The sequence below is a fragment of the Pan paniscus genome, chromosome 5, assembly GCF_029289425.2.
Source record: "Pan paniscus chromosome 5, NHGRI_mPanPan1-v2.0_pri, whole genome shotgun sequence".
In the NCBI taxonomy this organism is placed as follows: Eukaryota; Metazoa; Chordata; class Mammalia; order Primates; family Hominidae; genus Pan; species Pan paniscus.
The window spans coordinates 129187292-129203635 of record NC_073254.2 but is presented as its reverse complement, the minus strand read 5'-3'; the positions used below and the strand labels follow the sequence as shown (position 1 = coordinate 129203635).

General features: G+C 39.5%; 1 protein-coding gene across 1 annotated transcript in view; it reads right to left on the bottom strand.

The window, feature by feature from the left end:
- The window catches only part of LOC100972187 (uncharacterized), a 190938-nt gene that overhangs the window by 160068 nt on the left and 14526 nt on the right, over positions 1 to 16344 (bottom strand). The window contains exons 2-4 of the mRNA XM_034962679.4: positions 11877 to 12041; positions 8237 to 8309; positions 7876 to 7986 (exon numbers count right to left, since the gene is read on the bottom strand). Of these exons, the coding sequence (XP_034818570.4) occupies positions 7876 to 7986; positions 8237 to 8309; positions 11877 to 12013 (321 nt within the window). The 5' untranslated portion in view covers positions 12014 to 12041. The remainder of the gene's footprint in view (positions 1 to 7875; positions 7987 to 8236; positions 8310 to 11876; positions 12042 to 16344) is intronic.

Below are 16344 nucleotides of genomic sequence, written 5' to 3'. Positions count from 1 at the left end.
TTGGAAAATTGAGTCAGCTGATGTTTGCAGGAGAGAAGGAAGCCATGCAAAGAAGGGATTCTAGAAATCTGCATCAAGATCCCTTTCAGTCTGTTGCTGAATACTAAGCCATGCATGTAAAAGGTGAAACTCCAGGAGGCTGTCCAAAGAATAACTGACTAGGGAATTGTAAACTGAACAGTTCCGAGTTCATATGAGGCTGAGAGTTGTTCAAGTCCAACCAGCTAGAGTGAGGGCTTTTCATTAAATATCTGGGACATTTAGTAGAGACATCAAAAGCTTTAGTAAAAGGATAAACTATGCCTAGAGTAGTGATTATTCTAAACCTGCTCTAACAATCCTTCAGCCTTGAAAGGATTAAGCTGATCTGTAAGTAACTTAACTGCCTACCAGAATAAAGTCCAATAAGCTCTAAATAATACAAAAAATCTGCTACTTAATAATGAAAAATTGACAATTTTCAGCATTCAATAAAAAATTACTAGACATGCAAAGAAAAGAGGAAAGCATGATCCAAAAGCAAAAGAAAAATTAGGGATGAGAAACAGGCTCAGAAATGACAGAGGTGAAGAAAGTTACCAACAAGAACTTTTTTTTTATTTTTATTTTTTTGAGACGGAGTCTTGCTCTGTCGCCCAGGCTGGAGTGCAGTGGCGTGATCTTGGCTCACTGCAAGCTCCACCTCCCAGGTTCACGCCATTCTCCTGCCTCAGCCTCCCGAGTAGCTGGGACTACAGGTGCCCGCCACCATGCCCAGCTAATTTTTTGTATTTTTAGTAGAGACAGGGTTTCACCATGTTCGCCAGGATGGTCTCGATCTCCTGACCTCATGATCTGCCTGCCTCGGCCTCCCAAAGTGCTGGGATTACAGGCATGAGCCACTGTGCCCGGCCCCAACAAGACCTTTTTTTTTTTTTTTTTTTTTGACTTTTGGTAAAGGATTATTTATTCAGTTGATTTTACAGTTTTCTCCTCAGTATACAGTGTAGTCTCTATACAAGCATTGTAATCAATAAATACTTTTGTCTATATTGTTTTGTATTTATTTTTCCCTAAATATAATTGGCCCCAGAATTTTATTGCAATAGAAATAAAATCAATGATAATGCTCTACAACTCCTCCTTATATCATTCTAAATGCTGCATTTCAGATATTTTAAAAATTAGTTGTAAAGTTTTTAAAGAAGATAGTTATCTGGGTGTATCTGTCAGGGATTAATCAGAGAAGCTGAGCTCTGAAGAGTTATGGGATAAGGGATTTGTCATAGAAATTAGGCCTTACACATTTGGAGGAGGCAATGGGTAAGGACAGTATTGAAAGAGAGAATAGAAGAATCAGAGGAGACACCCATCAGTCACTATAAGAAGTCAGCAAGTGCAGGCACTGAAGTGGAACTACAAAGGGTGAGCTGGTGGAGAAGTTCTTAAGAAACTGTTGATTCTATGGGTCTTCAGCCAGTGTCTAGTGAGGGACTTGGGGCCACTCTTGGTTAGCGGGATCCGCAGTTCTGTAGGAGCTGCTTTCTAGGTTGCTTCTCTAGCCCCACCATCTTGTACAGAATCTCCAAGCAGATATTCACTTCTTGCTTAGACCCAGACATGTTTCACTTTCTCTCCAAAAATTCAATATAGCATCAGTTCCACATGTCTGGGGAGGCCTCACAATCATGGCAGAAGGCGAATGAGGAGCAAAGTCCTATCTTACATGGTAGCAGGCAAGAGCCCAACAAGACCTTTTAAAGAACTATTGTAAATATGCTCAGCATGCTCAAGGATTGAAAGGAAAATGTGAACATAGGCTGATCAGGGTGGCTCATGCCTGTAATCCCAGCACTTTGGGAGGCTGAGGTGGGCGGATCACTTGAGGCCAGGAATTTGAGACGAGCCTAGCCAACATAGCGAAACCCTGTCTCTACTAAAAATACAAAAATTAGCTAGGTGTGGTGGTGTGTGCCTGTAATCCCAGCTTGGGAGGCTGAGGCACAAGAATCAATTGAACCCAAGAGGCAGAGTTTGCAGTGAGCTGAAATCAAGCCACTGCACTCCAGCCTGGGCAACAGAATGAGATGAGACTCCGTCTCAAAAAAAATTTAAAAAAGAATAAGAAAAGAAATGTGAACATAATGAGGAAAGAAATGGAAAATATCAAAACAAATCAAATGGGAACTTCTAGAAATGAAAAATGCAATATCTGAAATAAAATACTGACTGGATGGGATTAAAGTAGATTAGACAGTGCATAAGAAAAGGCTGATAAATTTGAAGACATAGCAACAGGAACTATGTAAAATGAAGCACTGAGGGGGGAAAAAGACTGAAGGAAATTAGTAGTCTTAATGATCTATGAAACAATATGAAGTATTTAACAAATGTGTAACTGGATTCCCAGAAGGAGAAGTGCAGGCAGAAAATATATTTGAAAAAATAATGGTTGAAGTTTTTTAAAAACTGATGAAAACAATAAACCCACAATCCAAGAAGCTCAACCAACCCCAAGCAAGAAAAATGCAAAGAAAACTTCAACACGCATCATAATAAAATATCTAAAAACCATTAAGAAAAAATCTTAAAGCAGCCAGAGATAAAAAGATACGCTATGATCAGAAATGGAAACTATGTACATCCATAAAAAAGAATGAAATCATGTCATTTGCAGCAACATGGATGCAGCTAGAGGCCATTAGCCTAAGTGAATTAATGCAGAAATAGAAACCCAAATATCGCATGTTCTCACTTATAAGCGGAAGCTAAATTTTGGGTACATATGGACATAAAGATGGGAACAATAGAAACTGGGAACTACTAGAGAGGGGAGGGAGTGAAGGGGAGTAGGGGTTGAAAAACTACCTATTGCATACCATGCTCACTACCTGGGTGACGAGATCAATTGTACCTCAATCCACAGGATTATGCAATATACCCAGGCAACAAACCTGCATATGTACCCCCTGAATCTAAAATAAAAGTTGAAATTATTTAAAAAAGAATAAAATATCAAAAAAAGAAAGTTACTTTGGATTTTGTTGATAATTTAGGTTTTAATGTGTCTGTGAAATGCAAAGACTTTTGCTGGTCAATGCCAGTGACCAAGACGAACCATGGAAATATTATTACGTATTAGTTCTCATAATGCTAATAAAGATATACCCAAGACTGGGTAATTTATAAAGAAAAAGAGGTTTAATGGACCCACAGTTCTACATGGCTGGGGAGGCCTCACAATCAGGAGAGAAGGCAAGAGAGGAGAAAGGCACATCTTACATGGTGGCAGGCAAGAGGACATGTGCAGGGGAATGCCCCTTTATAAAACCATCAGATCTCATGAGACTTATTCACTATCACGAGAACAGCATGGGAAAGACACACCCCCATGATTCAATTACCTCCCACTGTGTCCCTCCCATGACACATGGGAATTATGGGAGCTACAATTCAAGATGAGATGTGGCTGAGGATATGAGCCAAACCATATCATTCAGCCCCTGGCGCCTCCTAAATCTCATGTCCTCACAATTCAAAACCAGTCATGCCTTCCCAACAGTCCCCCAAAGTCTTAACTCATTTCAGCATTAACTCAAATGTCCACAGTCCAAAGTCTCACCTGAGACAAGGCAAGTGCCTTCTGCCTATGAGCCTGTAAAATCAAAAGCAAGTTAGTTACTACCCAGATGCAATGGAGGTACAGGCATTGGGTAAATATACCCATTCCAAATAGGAGGAATTGACCAAAACAAAGGGGTTACAGGCCCCGTGCAAATCTGAAATCCAGCAGGGTAGTCAAATCTTAAAGCTCCAAAATGATCTCCTTTGACTCCATGACTCACATCCAGGTCATGCTGATGCCAGAGGTGCATTCCCGTGGTCTTGAGCAGCTTTGCCCCTGTGGCTTTGCAAGGTACAGTCCCTACTCCTGACTGCTTTCATGGGGTGGCGTTGAGTGTCTGCAGCTTTTCCAGGTGCATGGTGAAAGCTGTCAGTGGATCTACCATTCTGGGGTCTGGAGGATGGTGGCCCTCTTCTCACAGCTCCACTAGGCAGTGCCCCAGTGGGGACTCCATATAGGGGCTCCCACCCCACATTTCCCTTCCACACTGCCCTAGCAGAGGTTCTCCATGAGGGCTCTGCCCTGCAGCAAACTTTTGCCTGGACACCCAGGCATTTCCACACATCATCTGAAATCTAGGTGGAGGTTCCCAAACCTCAGTTCTTGACTTCTGTGCACCTGCAGGCTCAACACCATGTGGAAGCTGCTAAGGCTTGGGGCTTGCACCCTCTGAAGCAATGGCCTGAGCTCTACATTGACCCTTTTTAGCCATGGCTGGGACTCAGGACACCAAGTTCTGAGACTGCACAAAGCAGCAAGGCCCTGGGCCCAGCCCAGGAAACCATTTTTTCCTCCTAGGCCTCCAGGCCTGTGATGGGAGGGGCTGCTATGAAGACTTCTGACATGCCCAGAAGACATTTTCCCCATTGCCTTGCTGATTAACATTTGGTTCCTTGTTATTTATACAAATTTCTGCAGCTAGCTTGAATTTCTCCTCAGAAAATGGGTTTTTCTTTTCTATCACATCATCAGGCTGCAAATTTTCTGAACTTTTATGCTCTGCTTCCCTTTTAAACGTAAGTTCCAATTCCAAACCATAACTTTGCAAATCCATAAAACTGAGTGCTTTTGACAGCACCCAATTCACTTCTTGAATGCTTTGCTGCTTACAAATTTCTTCGGTCAGATGCCCTAAATCATCTCTCTCAAGTTCAAAGTTCCACAAATCTCTAGGGCAAGGGCAAAATGCTGCCAGTCTCTTTGCTAAAACATAGCAAGAGTCACCTTTGCTCCAGTTCCCAATAAGTTCCTCATCTCTATCTAAGACCACCTCAGGCTGGACTTTATTGTCCACATCACTATCAGCATTTTGGTCAAAGCCATTCAACAAGTCTCTGGGAAGTTTCAAACTTTCCCACGTCTTCCTTTCTTCTTCTGAGCCCTCCAGACTGTCCTAACCTCTGCCTGTTACCCAGTTCCAAAGTTGCTTCCACATTTTCAGGTATCTTTACAGCAGTACCCCATTCTAACAGTATAAATTTACTGTATCAGTCCATTCTCTTGCTGCTAATAAAGACATATATGAGACTGGGTAATTTATAAAGGAAAGAGGTTTAATTGACTCACAGTTCCACATGGCTGGGGAGGCCTCACAATCATGGCAGAGGATGAAGGAAGAGCAGAGGGACACCTTATGTGGTGGCAGGCAAGAGGACATGTGCAGGGGAACACTCCTTTATAAAACCATCAGATCTGTGAGACTTATTATCATGAGAACAGCATGGGAAAGACCCACCGCCATGATTCCATTACCTCCCACCAAGTCCCTCTCATGACACATGGGAATTATGGGAGCTACAATTCAAGTTGAGATTTGGGTGGGCACACAGCCAAACCATATCACATTAGTTCAAGTAAGCAAATGGTGAGAGGCTGACAGAAAAAAAATCACTTAAATTAGTGAAGTGCTCTTTCCTGTTATGATATATATTTGAGTTTCCTTTTAGCTTATGAATAAACATGTGTACTTACATATAGTGTGATAAAAATTCAAACTATTCCACAGTTCTATTTTAGAATGGCATGTTTTATATTTTTTGTATAATTAATCTTAATTGCAAAAATGTGTATACTTAATGAAAATAAAGCTGTCACCTAAGAAAAAGAAAGAAAGAAAGAGAAACTATGTAAGACAAAAGACAAAAGACAATGGAGCAGTATTTTAAAGCAATAAAAAATCACCAAACCAGAATTCTATGTTGAACAAAAATATCTTTCCAAAATGATGGGGAAATACTTCTTTCAAAATAACAAAGACTATGAGAATTTGTCCCTTGCAGACCTGAACTACTAGAAATGCTAAAGAAAATTCTTCAGAGAGAAGGCAAATTATATCCTATGGAAGTTTAGATAATACTAGAGTTTCTCAACCTCAGCAGCTATTGACATTGGGGACTACATAATTCTTCATTGTGAGAGGCTGCCTTGTGCATTGTAGAATGTTTAGCAGCATCCTTGGCCTCTACTCACTTAATGCTAGTAGCAACCAATCATACCCCTCACCCAAATTATGACAACAAAAATATCCCCAGACATTTCCAAATGTCCCTTGGGGCACAAAATATCTTCTATCTCTACCCCTCTTCTCTGTCCATTGAGAAACACTGATATACACAAAAGAATGAAAAATGCCAGAAATGATAGGGAAAGATAATCCTGAATGAAGACAATGATGACAATTTGACTTGCAAATAGTATCTCAATATCTTTTGTTTCTTTGTGATTAATTTAATAGTTAATTCCTAACTAGTTGCTAAAGAACTAATTTGTATGCATAGGTAAGATATAACTTGTAACACAGGAATAGAGAACAAGGAATTTTAAAATCGAAATAATATATACTTATTATAGAAAATTTAGCAAACATATAAAAGTAAAAAGGGGAACTTCATTATCCTGCCATCCAAACATAACATTCATTAGCATTTGGTCTAAGTCCTTCAAGTGATTTTTTTTCTATACATACTTGACCATTATGACACACATACATACACACATTAGTTTTTATTAACTAATATTTCATATATAATAATACCTTATGCTAATGTTAAAAGAAAAACTTTAGACAAATTAAATTTAACAGAGTTTAATTAAGTAAAGAACAATTCATGAATTGGGCAGCCCTCCTAGCCCCCCAACCAGAGTAAGTTCAGAGAGACTCCAGCACTGCTGCATAGTGAAAGAGGATTTATGGACAGAAAAAGGAAAGTGAAGTAACAGAAAAGAGAAGTGAGGTACAGAAACAGTCAGATTGGTTACAGCTCAGTGTTTGCCTTATTTGAACACACTTTGAACAGTTGGCTGCCTGCAAGTGGCTGAAGTATGGCTTCTGTGATTGGCTGAGACTCAGTTACTTGTTACAAGAGTAGGTTATGGTCTATTTACAGTCCAGTTAGGTTACAGGTCACTATGTAGGGAGAAACCTTACCAAGGGTTCTGAACTTAAAATGAGGCAGCTTTAAGCTAAACTTAATTTAACAATAAAAAATGTTTAATGGCAGAACAATATTCTACCATGTACCATACTGTTTTTCTTAACTCTTTCTCTTATTGGTGGATATTCAGGCAATCCTAATGTTTTACTTTTATTATAATGCTGCAATAATAATCTTTATGGAAAACTCTTTTTCCCATGTCTTGAGTTATTTTCTTAATAGAAATTTCCAGGGCTTGGCACAGTGGCATACACCTGTAATCCCAGCACTTTGGGAGGCCAAGACTGGAGTGCAGTCGTTTGATCTGAGCTCACAGTAACCTCTGACTCCCAGGTTCAAGCGATTCTTCTGCCTCAGCCTACTGAGTAGCTGGGGCTACAGGCATGCGCCACCATGCCCAGCTAATTTTTGTATTTTTAGTAGAGACGGGGTTTCACCATATTGGCCAGGCTGGTCTTGAACTCCTAACCTCAAGTGATCTGCCTGCCTCGGCCTCCCAAAGGGCTGGGATCACAGGCATGAGCCACCATGCCTGGCCACAGCCAATAGCTTTTTAAGGGCTAGAACTGTCCTAGTCAATGTGGTATTGCCCTACATTATCGACACAGAAAGTACTTAGCAGAAATTCAGTCAATTGTTCCGTGCCTTTAAACCGAATTTAAAACTATGAAATAGATCTCTAACAAAGAACAGCGTTTACACTAGCCAAGTTCTGCAAACTATACATGTCGAGAAAAACAAAACCTACCCTAGCGAAAGGATATTCCTGAAAGCCAGTTTGCCCATACATTTCTACTAATATCAAATGAATTTTTCAAATTGCAGTATCACTCTTACCTGCAACAGAAGCAAAGGTAAATTTTCAGGGGTGTACTCCCTTCTTAGGCAGCTCTCTAGCTCCCTCTGCATGGCGTCTGCCTGAACAACAAGGGGCTTCGACTCGGCCACCTAAACCCAAATAACTAGTTTTAACATCCCAAATTAAAGAACTGTAAAATTTCAAATATCACAAAATCAGACATTTCCAAGGAAATAATGGTCTGCTGTGATTCAGTGGTAAGCTGAATAGTGGACTGTTCTCATAAATACTGTTAATAGCATCAGCTGTTTGTCTGCAAAAATACTGTTTCTGCTAAAAGTTACCAATCAGCAAAATCAAACTTATTGTCATATTGAAATAGCCCACTGTCTTACTCACCTGTAAGGTTTTCTTCAGTGCTAGTTCCCTCTCTCTTCTAAAGTAATAAATATCCTTTGGCACTTGAATAGAGCTGCAGAAAGATTTATGCAATATAAGTGGTAATTACAGAAGCTGTAATCGACCAGATTATAGATAGACCATGATTAATCTGTAACTCTTCACAACTGCTCATTTCTGAATAAGTATATCATATTATACTGGATTATTGAGGGCACGCAAAGGCCACATCCTTTTGTTTTGGTTAGAATCTTTTTTGATTCTTCTTTGATTAGCATGTTTGCTAAACCTTTCCCTGGGCCAATTTTTCTCTCCCCTCCCCATACAAACAGAGTATTTCGTTCTACCCTTGATTCACCTCACTATTTCCTACTGCAGAATAAAGGGAGGGACACAATGGTGAGGATTTTTATTTCCCCACCTGAATTCCCTCCAGCAACCTTATCTCTGACAAATATTGTGCCTCTCAGATCCCATTTTCACCCTAGTTGGCACATAAAACCAGTATCGTGTAATTTAAAATAAAATGCTTTTATTTTTGTGTTCTTGATGAATTATCTGCTGGGGGGTGGGAATGACTCTTAAATATCAAACATGAAATACTTCAGGAATCATTTTAACCAAACTTAATGCTTCAGGAAAATTATTGATTCGTAGGAAAAACATTTATAGCAGAAGTGCCTGTTTAAGCAGCCTTGTGGATTCCTGTTCACATCCACTGATGAGGGACCTGTTGTTTTTACCATGGACTCTGATACAAGGAGGCACAAGCTGTGGGGTCACCTGGTAAGGGGGTGGGACCCTGGGTCAGGAAGAGCAGAGTGCTCCACATTTGGGATAAGATATATCCCAAGGTTTGGCAGCTTTGAAAACATCAGGAAACAGCAACCCTGAGGCAGACATCATTTTCTCAAGATAGTATTTTGCAGACATTGGTAAGGGGCCACAGCAGGTAGTCTGGAACACAGGTGAGAGACCACCTAGAGATTATGCAGGAGGTGTAAGCAGTGACATTTAGGTTATTATTGTTCATATGGCCTATGAGTTCCCAGATAAGTTTTAAGGGAAGATAAAAATACACTGTTAGTTTGTACACTTGCCAGCAATTTCCCCCACTGCAGGCAGTGGTTCTGTGAAAAGAACCCCAGGCTGACAGTCAAGAAATCCATCAGTCAAGTGAGCCTAAGCAACCCATTTAGACACATTGTGTCAAATTTCCACCCTGAGGTTGGAGATAATGCCCCTCTTATCTCCTAATATCTTCGCTTTAATGGAAAAAAAAAAGAGGTGAGCTCTGAAAGGGATTTGAGAATAAAAACGGTAATAAACCTGAGGTATAATTTCTGTCATTCTGAATCCTGGCTGCAGCCTTGTGGCGGTGGGGAACGAGTAACCAACCAGAAAAGGAATCAGCTATTACTAGGCAGCTAGAGAAACACAAGAAACTTTCCCCTGCCCTCTTGTCTTCTTATCTTTGGCATACTGGGAGATGGGGAGGGTCATGGGCTTAGCTACCCAACCCTCTCTCACTCAGATCTTGTCTTTCCTCTCAGTTAGCCTCAAAGTGCCTGTGAATGACCCTGAAGAGACTGGTGAACATAAGTAATGTGTACATCAACCTGCAAAAAGAGATTTACTCATACGTTCATCAAGCATTGTTCATTCAACATACATTCATTCATTTATTCATTCAGCAAGAATTTATGAAACACTTAACCACTGCAAAGTCTTGGGTTTGTGGAGTAAAACAAGGGAAAGGATGCAAAAAAAAAAAAAAAAAAAGGGATGGGGGGGGAATGATTAAGACACACAGTTCTTCTCCAAGCCTCAATAGATTTTTCAATCTAGTGGAATGAGAATGTTAAAGTGATTATCAGGAGTGGATATTTCCATGTTCCTTGGACTCTAGAACCTAGCACAGCACCTGGAAAACAGAAGGTGCTCAAGAAGTATTTGTTAGACTAATAGATTCTTCCAGGTGCAGTGTTGGGTGATTTGGGGAAGTAGACAAATAAGGCTATCCAGGATTACCCATCACTCGATTCTAAGAGACATCAGAAAGCCTTTCTTATCCCAGTGTACACTGGGGAGTCACTTGCCTGACATTCTGACATTTAAATCATAATAATATCAACACTCCATTTTTGCATTGTGTTTTCTAGTTTTAAAAATACTTTAACATGCATTATTTCATTATCCTCACAACCTTATGTAGGTAGGCAAGGTCCTAACCTCATTTTTCAAATAAAGAAACCAAAGTTGAGAGAAATTATGACTTGCATGGTTCCATGATCTTTCCATCTCATCACACAATCTGATTTGCTTCAGACACCTAATGGTTTTAAATACTAATTAAAAAACATATGAAATGCTGGTTCTTCAGAATTGTCTTTGGAATTAAGTACTAATTCACCTGCTTACTGCATCTTCTGACCTCTCCAAACCTCTCACCATCCACATTGTGTTTTCTCAATGATTCAACCTAACAGGGTTCTTATACTGCTCCTTTTGATCAGTTGTGGCAGTATCAGAAACAGGGATATGAAGGTCCTGGGTCCATGAGACTTGCCATTAGGGGCTGATCTGTGTCTCTGGTTTCTCTACAATAACTTGATTGCTGTTGTTGGCAGCACTTACCTATAGAAGAGCTACTAATGAAACAGGCTGGCTGGCTTCCTGTTGTGATCTGCTCTAGAGGAGAACAGAAGCCCCTACTCAAGCCCTAGCTTACCTAACTCTCAGCAAATCAGTAACAAAAGACCCAAGGAGTTATTAACAGCAAGTTCCTACTTTGGGGGGATAGAGACTTCCACAAAGCCCCACAGGTGCAGTTAGAACTAAAACTCAACCTATAGTTACCCCTTCCTCATTTTTGTGCTAAGAATAATGCCTTGGGTGGAGATTTAAAATGCTAATGCTACATTTGATGTATGAAGAAGCATGTTGAGCCACTGTACGAGCACTAGAAACCACACCCCCCGCACCCCACCATATATGCCCTGATGTAACCCTTCTCTATCAAAGGATGCTATAAAACTAACGCACACACTACCCTTGGAGAGCATCTCTTTCCTTTTCTTTTCTTGGTGCTGGCTCCCTTGTGCACAACCTGAATACACTTACCTTTGCTGCTGCTCTGTTTGGTGATCTCTCTTGATTTCTATCCTGGGAGACAGCAAGAATCCAGAGTGCTGGTAACACTCACAGAACATTGTTTTGCATAATGTATTACTAAGTGCCTACCATTATTTCAGCTTTTAAATTTCTCACCAACATCAAAGTCAAATTCAATTAAAATATTATTGGGTAAAATGAGATCTCCTTTCATTGAGTATGATTTGTATTATAGCTCCTGTAACTTCAAGACAATAGCATTAATTAACATGTAAAAACACTTACATTTTCTTTGGTAAGACTTTTGCTTGGATCTGTCTTAACAAATCTAGAATATAGAAAAATCTTAGAGGTAGCAATCAGGTTAGAAATGGGTACCTGAAACTGCTATTATATACTATTTATCTGAACTGGAGATAATGCCAATTGTCTATGTAAAAAGAAGAGAGGGTGCTGATGTAGATTACGGAGTGAGAGTGGGGAGTAAAGCCCCTGAAGATCACACCTTCTCAGTGCCACTATTTACCTGTAAACTCGATTAGCTGTTCCCTGAAGAGCTCCCTGCTCTTCTATCTCAGACTTCAGTTCAGTCAGTTGCACAGTCAGTTTTTTCTCCAACAGCTGGACCCTTTCTGTGGAAGTGATCTTATAAATTTCATCCATGATTTGTATTTGCTGTTTTTCTGTATCCCTGAAAAAGAGGATCACAAATCTTGATGCCCTCAGTGACCATTATCCAGCATGTTGAACTTTGTCTATCTTTGTCCAAGAAATCATGTCAACTTTGTAGAAATGCATGCATTTTGCTATTAGACTGTTGTCATTTGTGATTTAATTAACATCTAGTAAACAGTAGAGAAAAAGTAGGTTAGAATCTCCACTGGCCATGCCTTTGATTAGCCCAGTTCACCTTCAAAAACATCTCTGCTTCAGCTTTGGCTGTGGGGTTTAATAAGTGAGAATGCACCCCCCACCACCCCTCACCTCTGCAGTCTTGATAAATGTTTGTGGGGATTACACAGTAACTTCTGTGAATGGCAGTTATTGCTGACTTCTAATGGAAAATTGTACTTATGCATTTGAATGTGTTTTCTTAATTTTGACTGCCTACATTTAGCATACCGGTTTTACCATTAAATAACAGCTGATAACCTCCCACCCCACCTCACCTGGTTCACAGTCTGTCAAATTCAACATAATTGTTTGTTAAGTACTTAGTGTCAACATTCTAATTAACAATGTAGATTAACTGCATGACTCAGAAGTCCTGGGACCCATAAGTTGCAGGGGATTCAACAGATGATGTATTTCCTTGTGTTACTGCTGCCCTCACCTGTCCTGGACAAGTATGAGTTAAGTCTCTCTTAGGCCACATTAGAGAGATTTAAAATACTTAAACCTTATTTTTTTCCTGTGATATTTCTAGACTCTCATCTTTCCTTTTGAGATATTTCATTTTCTCAAGTTAATATGCTGTCATTTCAACAAATAATTAAGCTGTAGAGATGTTTTGTGTAGAGGCTTCCTTTGGGAGCCCATTTATTCTTTTTCTAAATATATGAAAAATGGAAATGAGCATCCATGTTCAGTCCAGGTTGTGAACCTGCCTAGTAATAAATCTATCATGTTTGGCACGCCATTGGAGCTCAATAAAATGCACTGTTATTGTTCTTAGCAAAAGTAAAATGTTGTTACAGAAAATATTTGCCATTTGGCAGTGTCCTTTCAAGTTGGACAAACAGTTAAACAGCTGTCTTAACAGCTGCATTCCAATCGGCAGCCAAGAGTGGCAGCAACATAGACTGGCTGATTATTCTCCCAAAGGACGGACATTCTGCCTTCATTTCTTGATCAGTTTCAACACTTCACAGCTCAGAAATGAGAACATTTAATCCTGTACTGTTTAGCTTGCAACACAGTCAAGCACAGTATTCAGAAAATTAACATAAAGGGGTCAGTCTTTGACAACTGTCCATGAAATGAATCCAACCCAGAGAAATACATGCCTGCTGAGGACTCATGTCTAGGTTTAAAGAGACAACTGTTTATTTGGAGGGGTATGGGAGGTGTGCTTCATTTATTGAGAACCTACCGTGTGTCAGGCAAGCACTGGGAACTCATTTAGTCTTAGAAAAGAGATTGCGAGAAAAGAGAATTTCTTCAATCATGTTTTTAAAAATAAGTACATTTAATTATTTGTAATTCATAATTACGTATAATACATAATTTTTATGCATTTAAAACGTGGTTAAAATTTAAGACAAAAATAGTAAGATCAGCTTGAGCAAGGTTTGGGGGTGTTCAATGTGTGGTTACAGCAGGCTTGGATGGGGATAAAGCAGACACATTTAGAAAAGAAATACTGAGTAACTATTTTAAAAGTTTCAAGGTGATGAGTAAAAGAATAGAAATGCATCTAGATGAGTTCATGTCATTTGTAGGGACATGGATGAAGCTAGAAACCATCATTCTGAGCAAACTATTGCAAGGACAGAAAACCAAACACTGCATGTTCTCACTCATAGATGGGAATTGAACAATGAGAACACTTGGACACAGGGTGGGGAATTTCACACACCAGGGCCTGTCATAGGATGAGGGGAGTGGGGAGGGATAGCATTAGGAGATATACCTAATGTAAATGATGAGTTAATGGGTGCAGCACACCAACATGGCACATGTATACATATGTAACAAACCTGCACGTTGTGCACATGTACCCTAGAATTTAAGTATAATAAAAAATAGGAAAAAATAAAAATAAAATAAAAATATCCGTACCTATTAAAAAAAAAAAGAAAGAAATGTATCCTAGAGCTTCCCAAAGAAGTGGGAGTAAGGGGTGAGATAGGACTTTTAAATCCAATAAACGGTGGTCCCCAACCTTTTTGGCAACAGGGATTGGTTTCATGGAAGACAATTTTTCCATGGATGGGAAGCAGCAGGTGGCCAGGCAGAGGGATGGTTTCAGGATGAAACTGCTCCACCTCAGACCATCAAGCATTAGCTAGATTCTCACAAGGAGCACGCAACCTAGATCCCTCACATGAGTCGTTCACAATAGGGTTCATGCTCCTATGAGACTCCAAATGCTGCTACTGATCTGACCAGAGGAAGCTCAGGTGGTAATGCTTGCTTGCCTGTGCTCACCTCCTGCTGTGTGGCCCAGTTCCTAACAGGCCACTGATGAGTACTGGTCCATGGCCTGGGGACTGGGGACCCCTGCAATAGAAGGTAAGAAAAGTGGTGGTGGGGGGGAACAAAAAGAAGTATGGCAGAATTAAGTTCAAATGTAACAGTAATTATAATAAATGTAAATAGTTAAGCTCATCAAAATACATAAATCAGCACAGCTTCAAGTGTTTTAAAGGCTCCCAAAACTTGATAATGTGATATGTACCAAAATAAAACAATTATTTTTATTCTAGCAAATGCCAGAATTTAAACTGATAAGCATACTGGTCCCATATCACTGTGGGCTAATCCAATTCTCTTTATTGATCTGCACAGATAGATACTCTGTAACCTTGTTGGGTAAACATTTTTGATACGTAGTCATCTTGATCATCAAATGCTTTCAAATCATCTATGCTTTCAAATGAAATACATTACATGCCAGCTTCTGCATTAGTAGGGGTGTGGCTAAGCCATTGTAACAAAAAGACACCATCACCAGTGGCTAAAAGAACAAACTCATGCCTATAATCCCAGCACTTTGGGAGGCTGAGGTGGGTGGATCACTTGAGGCCAGGAGTTCGAGACCAGCCTGGCCAACATGGTGAAACCCCACCTCTACTAAAAATACAAAAACTAGCCAGGCATGGTGGCATACACCTGTGATCCCAGCTACTTAGGAGGCTGAGGCAGAATGGCTTGAACCCAGGAGGCTGAGGTTGCAGTGAGCACCACTGTACTCCAGTTTGGGTGACAGAGTGAGGCTCTGTCTCCAATCAATCAATCAATCAATCAATCAATCAAAGAAAAAAGATCTTTTAAGTCTCTCTAACCTAATGGTGCTAATGTAAATGGTCTGGGGTTGTAGAGCAGCCCCACTACTAAACGGGCACTCAACGGCCTGGGTTCCTTCCAAGTCTGCTTCATCATCCCCTAGGCATTGTTCAGATAAACACATTAGTGTTTTCCCTTCATTGTGTCTATAGAACATAGGGGACATGAGATAAATATATTTGATAGTCTGAGTTGAATAACCGGCTTCTACTTCTAGTTTGCTGAGAGGCTTATTTTCTTTTTTCTTGAAAGGGTGAATTATGTCAAATGCTTTTTCTGCGTCTATTAATCATGTGATCTCCCTCATCTATTTGTTAATGTGGTTAATTTCACAGATTTTCAAAAGTTAATCCAAAATTGTGTTTTTAGAATAAACTCCATTTGGTCATAATTTGTTATCTTTTTTTATAGAAAAATGTATTCAATTTTCTACTATGTTTTTCAGAATGTTTGTATTTATGTTCATGAGAGACATTGGCCTGTCATTTTTCTTATAATGTTTTTGTGAAATTTTGGTATCAACATTATGCTGGCCTCATAAGACATGTTGTGAAGTGTTCTCTATTTTCTGAAGAATGTTTATAATTGCTATATCCTTCCTTAAATACTTGGAATAAATCACCTCTGAAATATAGTAAACTGAAGTTTTCTGTATGGGAGGACTTCAATTACAGATTCAATTTTTTAAACAGATATATAGCTATCAATTTTCTATTTATTTTTGTGTTCATTTTATTAAGACTTTTAAAAGAACATTTGGATATATAAGCACATTTCATCTAAGTAGATGAATTTTGGGGGGATGTGAGGTTTTTCATAGTATCATACTTTTTAACAGCTTTGTTGAGATATAATTAACACATCATCTGATTAACTCACATGAAATGCACAATCAATGATTTTTATTTAGTATATTCAGAGTTGTGCAATCATTACCACAATCGATTTTAGAACATTTCATTACCCTAAAAAGAAACCCTATTGCC